The sequence below is a fragment of the Cebus imitator genome, unplaced genomic scaffold (genome assembly GCF_001604975.1).
Source record: "Cebus imitator isolate Cc_AM_T3 unplaced genomic scaffold, Cebus_imitator-1.0 Scaffold573, whole genome shotgun sequence".
NCBI lineage: Eukaryota > Metazoa > Chordata > Mammalia > Primates > Cebidae > Cebus > Cebus imitator.
In genome coordinates, this window is record NW_016107888.1 from 635,135 (window position 1) to 648,703 (window position 13,569).

Consider the following 13,569-nt stretch of genomic DNA (forward strand, 5'->3'; position numbering starts at 1 on the left):
TCAGGAGGCTGAGGCAGGAGAATTGCCTGAGCCCAGGAGGCGGAGGTTGCGGTGAGCCGAGATCGCGCCATTGCACTCCAGCCTGGGTAACATGAGTGAAACTCCGTCTCAAAAAAAAAAAAAAGGAGATGAAGACAACCATCCTGGCCAACATAGCAAAACCCCGTCTCTACTAAAAATACAAAAATTAGCTGGGTGTGGTGGCGCATGCCTGTAGTCCTAGCTATTCAGGAGACTGAGGCAGGAGAATCGCTTGAACCCAGAAGGCAGAGGCTGCAGTGAGCCAGTATCGCACCCCTGCACTCCAGCCTGGCGACAGAGCAAGACTCCATCTCAAAAAGAAAAAAAAAAAAAGAAAACAAACTCCCCATCTTATTATCTATACTCTGACCCTTATCACCCACAATGGGAGAGGCTTCTCAGACTGGCTCCTCTCAATTATCAGACAGTTGGGCACCTGCCAGACTGGGAAAACCCATTCCAGTTCACACTTGGGAAGCCCCAGGGCAGCTGATGCGACTGAGAGTTCCTTCACATACCTGTAAATGTTCAGATACTCACACTATGGCCTCAAACAGCTCTGATGCCAGCTGTCATCTGTGCACCAGACCCAGGGTGGTTAAATAGGGTAACAGAAGGCAGTGGGGGGGGGGGATGGAGGGGGGTGTCAAATGTTCCAGTTTTTCAGCAGTTAGGGAAGCTAGTGGAGAGTCAAATGACTTCTGCTGTGACAAAATGTCTTTTAAGAGGTGATAAGAAGGTGGCCTACTCTAATTCCTTGTGTTCATCCCAATCTACGTTGGGAAAAGTGATTAGATATAACTTATCCTTAATAAAAACTGCATCAGCTTTTAGAGAAAGACACAAAACAACAAAATCAAAGAAAAAGAAATTCACTAGTTCTAAATTATGGACTACTAGGTCTAAAAGGGATTCTTAGGGATGATCTAATCCAAAACTAAGTTTTACAGACAAGAAACTGAAGACCAGAGAAGACAACTTGTCCATGATTACACTATTCTTCTGTGTGGAAAGCGGGCAACAGCACCTGTATCTCTGGATGCTGGCGTATTGCCAATACCCTACCCAGCTTCCCCAGCAGACTTTTAGGAAGACAACCACCCAAAGCCTGCCACTGCATTACCCCAGGACAAAGGACCTCTCCAATCCCCCAACTCACGTCTTGTGAATGGTCTGGAAGAGCTGCTGGCCCTCTAGAGAGACACCAGCACTGATTGCATAGGCCTGACTCAGCTTCTCCTCCTTCTCCGTCCGTGCTTTGCTGGCAAGCTAGGGTGGAAGAGAGGAAAGAGACTCAGAATGGGATTCATCTTCATTCTTCCCAACAGTCAGGACCTAAGCTGAGGAAAGGAGGCCAGGAAAGACTGATCTGGACAGATTCTGTTTTCTCAGAAATGAAAAGTGAAACAAATTTTAAAAATCCACAACATACCTGAACAGTTACTGCTATTCCAAGAAAACGTTCCTTCCTTCCTTCTAATACATACTGCATACCTACCACAGTGAATGTAGGCTAGATACAGCCTGAGTGGGTGGGGGAGACAGACTATAAACAACTGAAAACAAGGTAATTTCAGACGGCGATAAGCGCTAGGAAGAAAACAGAGCACTTTAATATATACCGTGTGGCTGGGGGACTATGTGGTGGCAAATAATGGTCAGAGATGTAAAAATATATATATTTCCGGCTGGGCACAGTGGCTCATGCCTGTAATCCCAGCACTTCGGGAGGCTAAGGTGGGTGAATCACGAGGTCAGGAGTTTAAGACCACTGTGGCCAAGATGGTGAAACCCTGTCTCTACTATAAATACAAAAAAAAATTAGCTGGGCATGGTGGTAGGCACCTTTAATTCCAGCTACTCAAGAGGCTAAGGCAGCAGAATCACTTGAACCCGGCAGGCAGACGTTGCAGTGAGCTGAGATCATGCTACTGTACTTTAGCCTGGGCAAAGAAGTCAGACTTTGTCTTGAAAAAAAATAAATACACCCACACTCTCTTTCCGTTTCAAGGAGAAAATTAAGAATTTTTATTAGCTGCTGTGCTAGAGCCTCCAGTTTAAAAATTAATACATACCACACCTTCACAGACCACAATTTGAGGCTTGAAAGACTCTTTCCAGCACCATTATCTGTGCTCACAAGGGGAGCCAGGACTCAAGTAAATCTAACCATAGACACTGTCCACCTTTACTTCAGCTAAAGGCAACCCTGTCCTGCTTTTGAGAAAAAGGGTCTGAATTCTATGTCATGTCTGTTCCTTCACTGCCCCCTGGTGGAACAATTCACAAACTGATCAAAAGAAAATCTAGTAAAATCTGGTAGTCTACTACAATGTAGTAAATTCCACCCTGTCAATCCCTATCACCTCTCCAGCACAATTTCTGATCCCTGTCCCACACTACTGGTTGCTAGAGACTCCAGAGGTACAAATTTGTTTAAGTGTAAGACAAAACAAATGTGCTAGACGAGGTTTGTTAAAACAAATTAAAGGCAGACAGTGCATGTGAAAAAGTCCAACAAGTAATCCAGAGACTTTCAGACCCATGAACATAAACAGCTGAATGTAACAAGGCTGCAGCACATGCGCAAACACACACGAGAACACACAGTTTGTCCCCAGACATCAATTCCTTAAATAAAAGGAGGGACTGGCCAGGCGCAGTGGCTCACATCTTTAACCCCAGCACTTTGGGAAGCTGAGGTGAACAGATCACTTGAGGCCAGGAGTTCAACACCACCCTGGCCAACAGGTGAAACCCTGTCTCTACTAAAAATACAAAAATTAGCTGGGTGTGGTGACACACGTCTGTAATCCCAGCTACTCAGGAGGCTGAGACAGGAGAATGGCTTGAACCCAGGAGGCGGAGGTTGCAGTGAGCTGAGATCACACTAACTGAGATTGCACTCCATCAAGGGCAACAGAGCGAGACTCTGTCTCAAAAACAAAAGGAGGGGGGGGAACTATACCTACAGGATGTTCCAAAAGTACCTTGATGCTTGGAATCTTCAAACATTTATATTCTGCTTTTACACTGATCCATCAAACCATAAATCAGGCATAGTTTTATAGCAGGAGAAGTAAACCAAGTGTCTAATTCTTTGTTGATAAAAGTGCTTTGTTAAGGCTTAGGTTTGACTATAAAGAAAAGGAGACCTTCAATTGCCATGTGGCACTGGGTATTCTTGTCCTTGCCTGAGTTTCAAAGACTGTCTCAGGAAGGAGGAGCGGGTGTGAGCACAGAAGGCCAGCTCATGCTGTCATTTCAGCCTCCCTGGGTAAGAGAGGGAAGAATGGCAAAACTCTGCAGTGATCTTAAGCCAGAGCTCCTTTTCACAGGATCTCTAGGACATGGAGAGATAAGCAGCAATATATAAATAATCTTTCAGGCCTGGCTGCCATTCTGGCCCCACCAGGCTATAACTGTACAGACAAATAAACGCACAGGCTGACAGCATTCCAAGCAGTGGCAATCCCAACTGTAGCAAGAAAGGCTTGTAGCTTTTATGTAGTTTCTATGGAAAGAGAGCTGCCGCTGATGTATTTTAAGCAGCAACAAGCAACGCTTACTCAAGCACCAAAAAAACCATGGTAACAAGGAGGAGTTTCCTTTTTTTGAGACAGAGTCTCACTCTGAGGCCCAGGCTGCAGTGCAGTGGTGAGATCTCGGCTCATGCAACCTAAGGAGGAGTTTCCTTGAATCTTGCTTTCCAAACAATGCCTTAAGAAAATCTGAAGTGGGCCAGCACTGTGGCTCACGTCTGTAATCCCAGCATTTTGGGAGGCTGAAGTGGGAGGATCACTTGAGCCCAGGAGTTAGAGACCAGCCTGGGCAACACAGTGGGACTCTCTATTTAAAAAAAAAAAAAAAAAAAATCTGAAGTCTTCAAGGGAAGAAGGAAAAACTGGAGGGTGGCAAGCTCCTGGGAAGCATCTAATGGTCAGGCATGCATTTACCTTATAAGCAGGCTGGAGGATCTCATTTTGAAACCTCAATCCCTTTTAAAAATGTTTATTCCTGAAAATCAAAATCATCTCCAAATGCTGGGTCAGAGAAAGCTGCTTCTATAAAGCTTGTGTTGACTAGATAGTCTGAACACTCAAAGAGTAAAATGTCTTTGTCACCTACATAGTAGCTTAAAAACATAATATCACCCCATTTAGTAAGAGAGAAGAGTTGGCTCAGGAAACCAGGCATCTATGCAGAATGTTTAAGAATGGAACTGACAAATTAAGCTAGAGGAGGGGAGAAAAAAAAAGCTGGGAGAAGAGCCACTTTTGAATTTTTGCCAGAGAGAAAATAAAATGGATATAAATCTCAGCCAGAAGTGATTCTTTAGACAGCCTGAGTAACAATGACACACTGGTTATAGAACAATGATTTCAAAATATACCAGCCCCCCTCCATCCCAGGCCAAAATACCAGTTATGCAAGTGCAATCTCCTCTAAAGGCTCCTAAAGGCTCCAAAAGCAAAGGAGATTGGACAATTCTCCATTTCAATTCTAAGGCAAACAGATCCCAAATGCTAAATGATGTAAGGGGACACTAAGAAAAGTCAGCAGAAATGACTGTAAGCTGACTATGTATTTCCAGTTCACCCCCGATATCCTCAACCTACAGTAATGCTTTAGGGATCTAGACTCAGCTACAGGGATCTAATTTTACCAGGAAGCTGTACAAATGGGATAAAATCTCCTAGAGAGGACCCCATCAATTAGGGGTCCCTATCAATGGGGGAGATTGCTCGCAATAAAAGTATCTAGAAATGTTTCCTTTCCTCAAAATTGGGGATGGGGAGAGAGAGATTACCTTGCCCTTTTTGTGGTCATAAAAACTCATGCAGAACATGGATATGCCTTCTTTTGTAAGGCAAACGATTATCATTCTAACCTCAATTTAGCTGCTGTACAAATCTAAATTTTCCCACATATTTTTGCAAATGACTACATACCTGTAAGTGGCACAACTATTCCAAGTTAGTAAGTTTCTGGTTTTTGTCAAAGCACTAAAGAGAACCAATAAAAGCTGCCCTCAGTAGATAAAGTATAAAATGTGCCTCTTAGGCTTGGGAGGATCACCAAAATTACTTTTTAAAATATTTTTATAGTTTTTCCTTTACTAGAAATTTCATATAAATGGAACAATACAGTATGTTGACTTATGTCTCTGACTTCTTTCACTTAGCATAATATTTTTTAGGTTCATCCATTTGGTTTCATGTATCAATAGATTTTTTTTTTTTTTGGAGATGGAGTTTCACTCTTGCTGCCCAGGCTAGAGTGCAATGGCACGATATCAGCTCACCGCAACCTTCGCCTCCTGGGTTCAAGCGATTCTCCTGTCTCAGTCTCCTGAGTAGCTGGGATTACAGGCATCTGCCACCATGTCCGGCTAATTTTTGTATTTTTTACTAGAGGCGGGGTTTCTCCATGTTGGCCAGGCTAGTCTCAAACTCCCGACCTCAGGTGATCTACCCGCTTCGGCCTCCCAAAGTGCTGGGATTACAGGTATCAAGTTTTAAATTGCTAGGTAGCATTCCACTGTGTGGATATAGTTCTATCTTTTATATATTCATTCACCAGGTGATGGACAGTTGATCAAAATCTGAATTGTTTTCAGTTTTGTTTTTTGGGTTTTTTTTTGGAAACGGGATGTCACTCTATCACCCAGGCCGAAATACAATGGCACAATCTCGGCTTACTGCAACCTCCACCCCCTAGGCTCAAGTGATCCTCTCACCTCAGTTTTCCCAAGCAGCTGGGACCACAGACGCACACCATCATGCCCGGCTAAGTTTTTGTATTTTTTTGTAGAGATAGGGTTTCACCATGTTGCCCAAGCTGGTCTTGAACTCCTGAGCTCAAACAATCCACCCACTTCAGCCTCCTACAGTGCTGGCATTACAGGCGTGAGTCACTGCACCCAGCTGTTTCCAGTTTTTGGCAGCAGTCACACGCAAGTCTTTGTGTGTATAAAAGTAAAAACATTTTACTTTTTTTTTAATTTTATTTATTTATTTTTAATAAAGACGGGGTTTCACCATGTTGGTCAGGCTGGTCATGAACTCCCGACCTCAGGTGAGCCGCCCGCCTTGGCCTCCAAAGTGCTTGGATTACAGGCATGAGCCACCACGCCTGGCCTCATTTTACTTTTTAAAAGTAAAAAATCTTTTTGTGTGGACATGTTTTTACTTTTGTTGGGTAGATACGTAAGAACAGAATTTCTGGGTCATATTTATGGTAAGTGTATGTTTAACTTTTAAAGTAACTGTCTTCCTGCTAGGGAAGTTTCCTTTAAAAAAAAAAAAAAAAAGGAAATGTCAAATTGTTTCCCAAAATGGTTGTAATAATTTACATTCTCACCAGTAATGTTTGATAGTTGTAATTCTGCCACATACTCACCGACACTGGGTACTGTTAGGCTTTCTGATCTTAGCCATTTTAGCAGAAGTGTAGTTTCACACTGTGGTTTTCACTTGCACTTCCTTTATATCAAATGGTATCAAGTATCTTATATGCTTACTGTAATTACTGTGTCTTCTCTTGATACAGTATTCAAAGCTTCTGTCCATTTTTTAACTGGACTGTCTTTTTTTTTTTTTTTAGGACAGAGTCTCGCTCTATCGCCCAGACTGGACTGCAGTGGTGCAATCTCGGCTCACCGCAACCTCCTCCTCCCAGGTTCAAGCAATTCTCCTATCTCGGCCTCCCAAGTTGCTGGGACTACAGGCCCCCCACCACCATGCACAGCTAATTTTTAGTAGAGTTGGGGTTTCACCACATGGCCAGGCTGGTCTCAATCTCCTGACCTCAGGTGATTCACTTAACTCAGCCTCCCGAAGTGCTAGGGTCTGGACTGTCTTATTATCATCATTTTCTTTTTTGAGATGGGTCTTATTGTATTGCCCAGGCTGGAGTATACTGACACAATCATGGCTCACTGCAGTCTTGACCTCCTTGGGTAAAGCAATCCTCCCACGTCAGCCTTCTGAGTAGCTGAGACCACAGGCAAGCAGGCACCACTATGTGTGGCCATTTTTTTTTTTAGATGAAGTCTCGCTCTGTCGCCCAGCTCACTGCAAGCTCGGCCTCCCGAGTTCAAGCAATTTTCCTGCCTCTGCCTCCCGAATACCTGGGATTACGGGCGTGTGCCACTACGGCCAGCTAATTTTTGTACTTTTTTTAGTAAAGGCATAATTTCACCATATTGGCCAAGTTCGTCTCGAACTTTTGATCTTGTCATCTGCTCACCTTGGCCTCCCAAAGTGCTGGGATTACAGGCATGAGCCACCTCGCCCAGCATTTTTTTTTTTTTTTTTAATTTTATCTAGCGATGGAGTCTCCCTATGTTGCCCAGGCTGGCCTCAAACTCCTGATCTCAAGTGATCCTCCCACCTTGGTGTCCCAAAGTGCTGGAATTATAGGCATAAAAGATAGTGCCTGGCCTGCCTTATTGAGTTTTAAGAGTTCTTGGCGGGGTGTGGTCACTCACACCTGTAATCTTAGCATTTTGAGAGGCTGAGGAAGGCAGAACACTTGAGCCAGGGGTTTGAAACCAATGTGGACAACATAGTGAGATGGTATCTGTATTTTAAAAATACAGATATTTTTTATGTGGTGTATATACACACACACATATACACACAAATTTTAAAAGTTCTTTATATATTCTGGACACAAGTGCTCTATAACATATATGTTTTGCAAATGATTTTTCCCAGTCTATGGCTCGTCTTTTCATTTTCTTTATGGAGCAAAACAACAAAATTTTTCCAAGCCAAATGCAGTGGCTCATGCCTGTAATTCCAGCACTTTGGGAGGCCAAGACAGGCAGATCACTTGAGCCCAGGAGTTTGAAACCAGCCTAGGCAACATGGTGAAACCCCATCTCTACAAAAACTAGCTGGGCATGGTGACATGCACCTGTAGTCCCAACTACATGGGAGGCTAAGGCAGGAGAACTGCTTGAACCCGGGAGGCGGAGGTTTCAGTGAGCTGAGCTTGCACCACTGTACCCTAGCCTGGGCGACAGAGAGAGACTCCATCTCAAAAAAAAAAAAGTAACCACAACAATTCAATGACTATCTCTCAAACTACACCCATTTTCAGTGCAAACATGCTAGCTGCTGGCCTCAGTACCAGTCAGTTAGAAGAACTAACTGGTTATCATCTCAAAGAATAAAAGGTACCATATTTAAGAACACACTGGGTTCAGGAAAACCAAGAGGCATAAACTTATAAATATTTGTTACTAACGTGCATATGGCTTACTTGAAATCATAGCACATGACAACCTGTGCTTACCTGGCTCTCCTTTCATTCCACATGATTCCCAGTGAAAACAATCAGTCGTGTGTACTAACCAATGTTTCCTCCTGTGCCCATTTTATATGCAGCACCTTGATGTGGGCAAAGGAGAAAAGTATGTGCATTCGATACCAAGGCACATCAATATTAAAAGGCTTCTAGGCTGGGCGCAGTAGCTCATGCCTGTAACCCCAGCACTTTGGGAGGCCAAGGCAGGAGGATCACTTGAGGCCAGTTCAGAAAAGCCTGATCAACACTGTGAAACCCCATCTCTACTAAAAATATAAAAATTAGCCAGGTATGGTGGTGCACACCCAGCTATTCAGGAGGCTGAGGCAGGAAAATTGCTTGAACCCCGGAGATGGAGGCTGCAGTGAGCTCAGCTCGTGACACTGCACTCTAGCCTGTGTGATAGAAACTCTGTCTTTAAAATTAAAAAAAGGTTTCTAATCATGCCTGATGCTGGGTAACCCTTTTGACTTGTTTTTGTTTTAAGAGACAGGGTGTCACTCTTTTGCCAGGGCTGGAGTGCAGTGGCATGATCCTAGCTCACTGCAACCTCAAACTCCTGGGCTCAAGCCATCTTTTCACCTCAGTCTACTGAGTAGCTGAGACTAGAGGCATGTGCCAACCACACCTAGCTTTTTATTTTTTTAATTTCTGTAGATACAGGGTCTTGCTATGTTGCCCAGGCTGGTCTTGAACTCCTAGCCTCCAGCAATCTTCCCTCCTCAGCCTTCCAAGTGCTGGGATTACAGGCAGGAGCCACTGCGTCCAGCAAGTGAGTGATTTTATGAACACCAAGGGCACACATCACCTCTGCACGCAGTGACATGGAAGGAAGAGGGAGGAACCAGAAGAACAAAATCTAAGCAATATGCACTTCATCTTGTTCTGCAGTCACCAGGTGGGCCATCATTTCCACATGCCCAGACAAGGAAGGCACAGGTGCCATGGGGAATCCAGAGGGATTCCTACTACAAGTATTTAACAGGTTGAGACAGCTGATACAAGGGAAGCAGAGAAGCCAGAGAGGAACCTGCTGGGTGTGACCTACTGACTCCAATGAACCACTCTCAGTTTGTCTTCTCGGTGTATTTGGGTCTTCCAACCAGCTGCCCTCACAGAGGGCTTAGGAAACACTGCAGCTGCTGCCCAGAACTGCTTGTGACGCCTGCAAGCCTGGTGGGGGTCAAGGGATGGCAGAGCAGAGTGGCTAAGAGCAACTGTCACTGTAAGGGCCTTTGCATGTTTCATGTTTCAAATCTGGGGTAGGCTCTTGGAAACCCTTCATTCTTCGCTAGCAACAAACAGGCTCTCAAAAATCTATCTCCCGAATGTCAGCATCCCCAGGTCAACTGTTCCCTAGCTGAATGCCTGTGAATGAACTTTTTTTTTTCCTTTTTTTTTTTGAGACAGAGCCTCGCTCTGTTGCCCAGGCTGGAGTGCAGTGGTGTGATCTTGGTTCACTGTAACCTCCACCTCCTGGGTTCAAGTGATTCTGCTACCTCAGTCTTCAGACTAGCTGGGATCACAGGCACACACCACCACACCCAGCTAGTTTTTATATTGAGAAGAGACAGGGTTTCACCATGTTGGCCAAGCTGGTCTCTTAACTCCTGATCTCAAGTGATCCACCGACCTCAGCCTCCCAAAGTGCTGGGATTACAGGCGTGAGCCACCATGCCTAGTGTGCCTGAACATAAATGTTCAGCCACTCTCAGTTTGTCTTCTCTGTGTATTTGTTATGCAGTCACCAGCTGGGCCATCTTATTTCCACATGCCCACTACATTCAGGCACATTAGGCATGGTGGTTCATGCCTGTTCCTGGCCAGGTGCAGTGGCTCATACCTGTAATCCCAGCACTTTGAGAGACAGAGGCGGGTGGATACCTTCAGCTCAGGGGTCCGAGACCAGCCTGGGCTACATGGCAAAACGCTGTCTCTACAAAAAATTTTTTAAAAATTAGCTGGATGTGGTAGCACACTCCTGTGGTCCCAGCTACTCAGGAGGCTGAGGTGGGAGGGTAGCTTGTGCCTGGGAGGAAAAAGTGGCAATGAGGTGAGATTGCACCACCATACTCCAACCTGGGAAACAGAGTAAGACCCTGTCTTGGGGGAAAGAAAAAAAAAAAAACAAAAACACTGTTCCCTACAAATCAACAGTTAGAACTAAAAAAGTACAGTTACCCTACTTGAAGTTGTGTCCTAGAATAAATAACAGTAAATAAATAACAATGAATCAAAATATTGAATCAGGTGAGGGGTGGTGGCTCACACCTGTAATCCCAGCATTTTGGGAGACTGAGGCAGGTGGATCACGAGGTCAGGAGTTCAAGACCAGCCTGGCCAAGATGGTGAAATTCTGCCTCTCCTAATAAAATACAAAAATTAGCCAGGCATGGTGGCAGTTGCCTGTAATTCCCGCTGCTTGGGAGGCTGAGGTAGGAGAATTGCTTGAATCTGGGCGGCAGAGGTTGCAGTGAGCCAAGAACACGCCATTGCACTCCAGCCTGGGCAACAGAGACTCTCTGTCTCAAAAAAATAAATAAAATAAATAAAATATTGAATCAGGCCAGGATTGGTGGCTCATACCTGTAATCCTAACTCTTTAGGAGGACAAGGCAGGAGGATGGCTTGAGTCTGTGATAACCTGTTTTTTGTCAGCTAAAACTGACTCACTCTTTCTCAGACTGAGAGCTGCTCAGGCTTCATGTTAGCTTCTTGGGCAAGACAGACTCCATCTTAGCTTCTTCATTTTAGTTATTTTCCCACCATTAAGTATGTAACTGTAGCATGTAGCTGGGGCAGGATGACACAGCCAGGCACAGTGGCTCATGCTTATAATCCCAGCACTTTGAGAGGCAGGTGGATCACTTGCGGTCAGGAGTTCAAGACCAGCCTGACCAACATGCTGAAACCCTATCTCTAATAAAAATACAAAAATTATCTAGGTGTGGTGGCAGTGCCTGTAATTCCAGCTACTCGGGAGGCTGAGGCAGGAGAACTGTTTGAACTGGGGAGGCGGAGGCTGCGGTGAGCCGAGATTATGCCACTGCACTCCAGCCTGGCGACAGACCAAGACTCCGTCTCAAAACAACAACAACAACAACAACAACAAAAATCAGCCAGGTGTAGCGGGACAGACCAAGACTCCGTCTCAAAAACAACAACAACAACAACAAAAAGTCAGCCAGGTGTAGCAGCATACACCTGTAGTCTCAGCTACTTGAAAGCCTGAAGTGGGAGGAGTGCCTGAGCCCAGTACGTCAAGGCTGCTGCAAGCTGTGTCTGAACCACTGCACACTAGCCTGGACAACAGAGTGAGACCTTGTCTTTAAAAAAACAAACAGAAGCTGAATCAAACACTAAAATTCTTTTTTTTTTTTTAGAGCAGAAGAACTTGACTTTTTTTTTGTTGTTGTTTTTTGAGACAGGGTCTCGCTGTGCTGCCTAAGCTGGAGTGCAGTGGTGTAAACACAGCTCACTGCAGCCTCGACCTCCTGGGCTTAAGCAATTTTCCCAACCCAGCCTCCCCAAGTTTTGGGATTACAAGCATAATCCACCTCGCCTGGCTTTTTAACCAGTACATTTTGGCATTTCTACCAAACAATGCCCCCAGAACAGAACACAACTTTTTTTTTTTTTTTTTTTTTTTCAGATGGAACCTTGCAGTGGCGCAATCTCCCCTCACTGCAACCTCGGCCTCCCAGGTTCAAGCAATTTTCCTGCCTCAGACTCCCAAGTAGCTGGGATTACCGGTGTATGTCACCATGCTGGGCTAATTTTCTTTTTGTATTTTTAGCAGAGACAGGGTTTCACCATGTTGGTCAGGCCAGTCTCGAACTCCTGACCTCAAGTGATACACCCCGCTAGGCCTCCCAAAGTGCTGGGATTCTAGGCATGAGCCACTGTGCCCAGCCACAACTGTCTTTTGTGAAGGGCCTCTCTTCCAACAAGGGCTCCATTCTCGCCCTACACCTCAAGAACATGCTTTTTTGTTAAAGGTAATTAACAGCGATGCTTCAAAGAGAATAGATCATGTGTGAGAAAGCACAACCAATAAGGATAAATATATTACCTGGATCCATCATTTTCTGATGCCCCAAGACTAGATAAAGTAAATCAGGCAAGTCTGCACTTGAAACTTAAGATATGCTAAGTGCTTAGTTATGAAGAACACCCTGCAAATTCAGGGGGCCACATGATCGCCTCAGTCTCCAGGTTTCTACAGGATCCTTGTAGAAACCATCGTAATCTTAGCATATAACACGGAATCATTGTCACTACACACTATAAGTGAAGCCTTATTTTCAATCTTGTTTAAAACAAAAACTGTCACCAATGTTGAGTTTTTGTTATTTGTAATAATGTCACAAAACATTGACAGCTGCAACAGACAACTAAATCTCCTGGACACCAACAGAATAATTTTCTAGGCCTGAGACCGCAACGAAGTACTGTTGTGAAAACTACCACATGGTTCTGCCAAAGAGAAAACTGGCTAGGATGTAAGCTGAAATTTGACCGTAACAGCCTATCTCTAAGATTGCACGCTCAAATTAGTCTCAAATTAGCCATCTCACAGCATGGCTCTGAGGATTAGGAAAAACAAAAAGTACTAAGTGAGCTGTAAAGCACTGTACAAATGTTAGCTGTCATTATTATTTTTTTATTATTATTAGCACAGAGGCAGTGGTTTGTCAGTCATTTAAGAAAAATCCATACACAGTAATCCAACCTTCCTTTAGCCAATAAGCTCATATTTTTTCACTTTTTATTTTTTTGAGACGGAGTTCTGCTTTTGTTGCCCAGGCTGGGGTGCAATGGCACAATCTCAGCTCACTGCAACCTGCGTCTCCTGGGTTCAAGTGATTCTCCTACCTCAGCCTCCTGAGTAGCTAGGATTACAGGCATGCGCCACCATGCCAGGCTATTTTTGAGAAGGAGTCTTGCTCTGTCGCCCAGGCTAGAGTGCCATGGCACCATCTCGGCGCACTGCAACCTCCAGCTCCCAGGTTCAAGTAATTCTCCTGCCTCAGCCTCCCGAGTAGCTGGTATTACAGGCACGCACCCCTGTGCCTGGCTAATTTTTGTATGTTTTAGAAGAGATGGGGTTTCACCATATTGGTCAGGATGATCTCAAACTCCTGATCTCAAGTGATCCACCCAGCCTTGGTCTCCCCTCCCAAAGTGCTGGGATTACAGGCATGAACCACCAAGTCCAGCTCACTTTTTTTT

The 13,569-nt window shown here is 44.6% G+C and overlaps 1 protein-coding gene across 1 annotated transcript in view; it reads right to left on the bottom strand.

Annotated features, from left to right (window-relative positions):
* The window catches only part of LSM12 (LSM12 homolog), a 30,339-nt gene that overhangs the window by 3,304 nt on the left and 13,466 nt on the right, over positions 1 to 13,569 (bottom strand). The window contains exon 3 of the mRNA XM_017516113.2: positions 1,181 to 1,290. Coding sequence (XP_017371602.1) covers positions 1,181 to 1,290 — 110 coding nt within the window. The remainder of the gene's footprint in view (positions 1 to 1,180; positions 1,291 to 13,569) is intronic.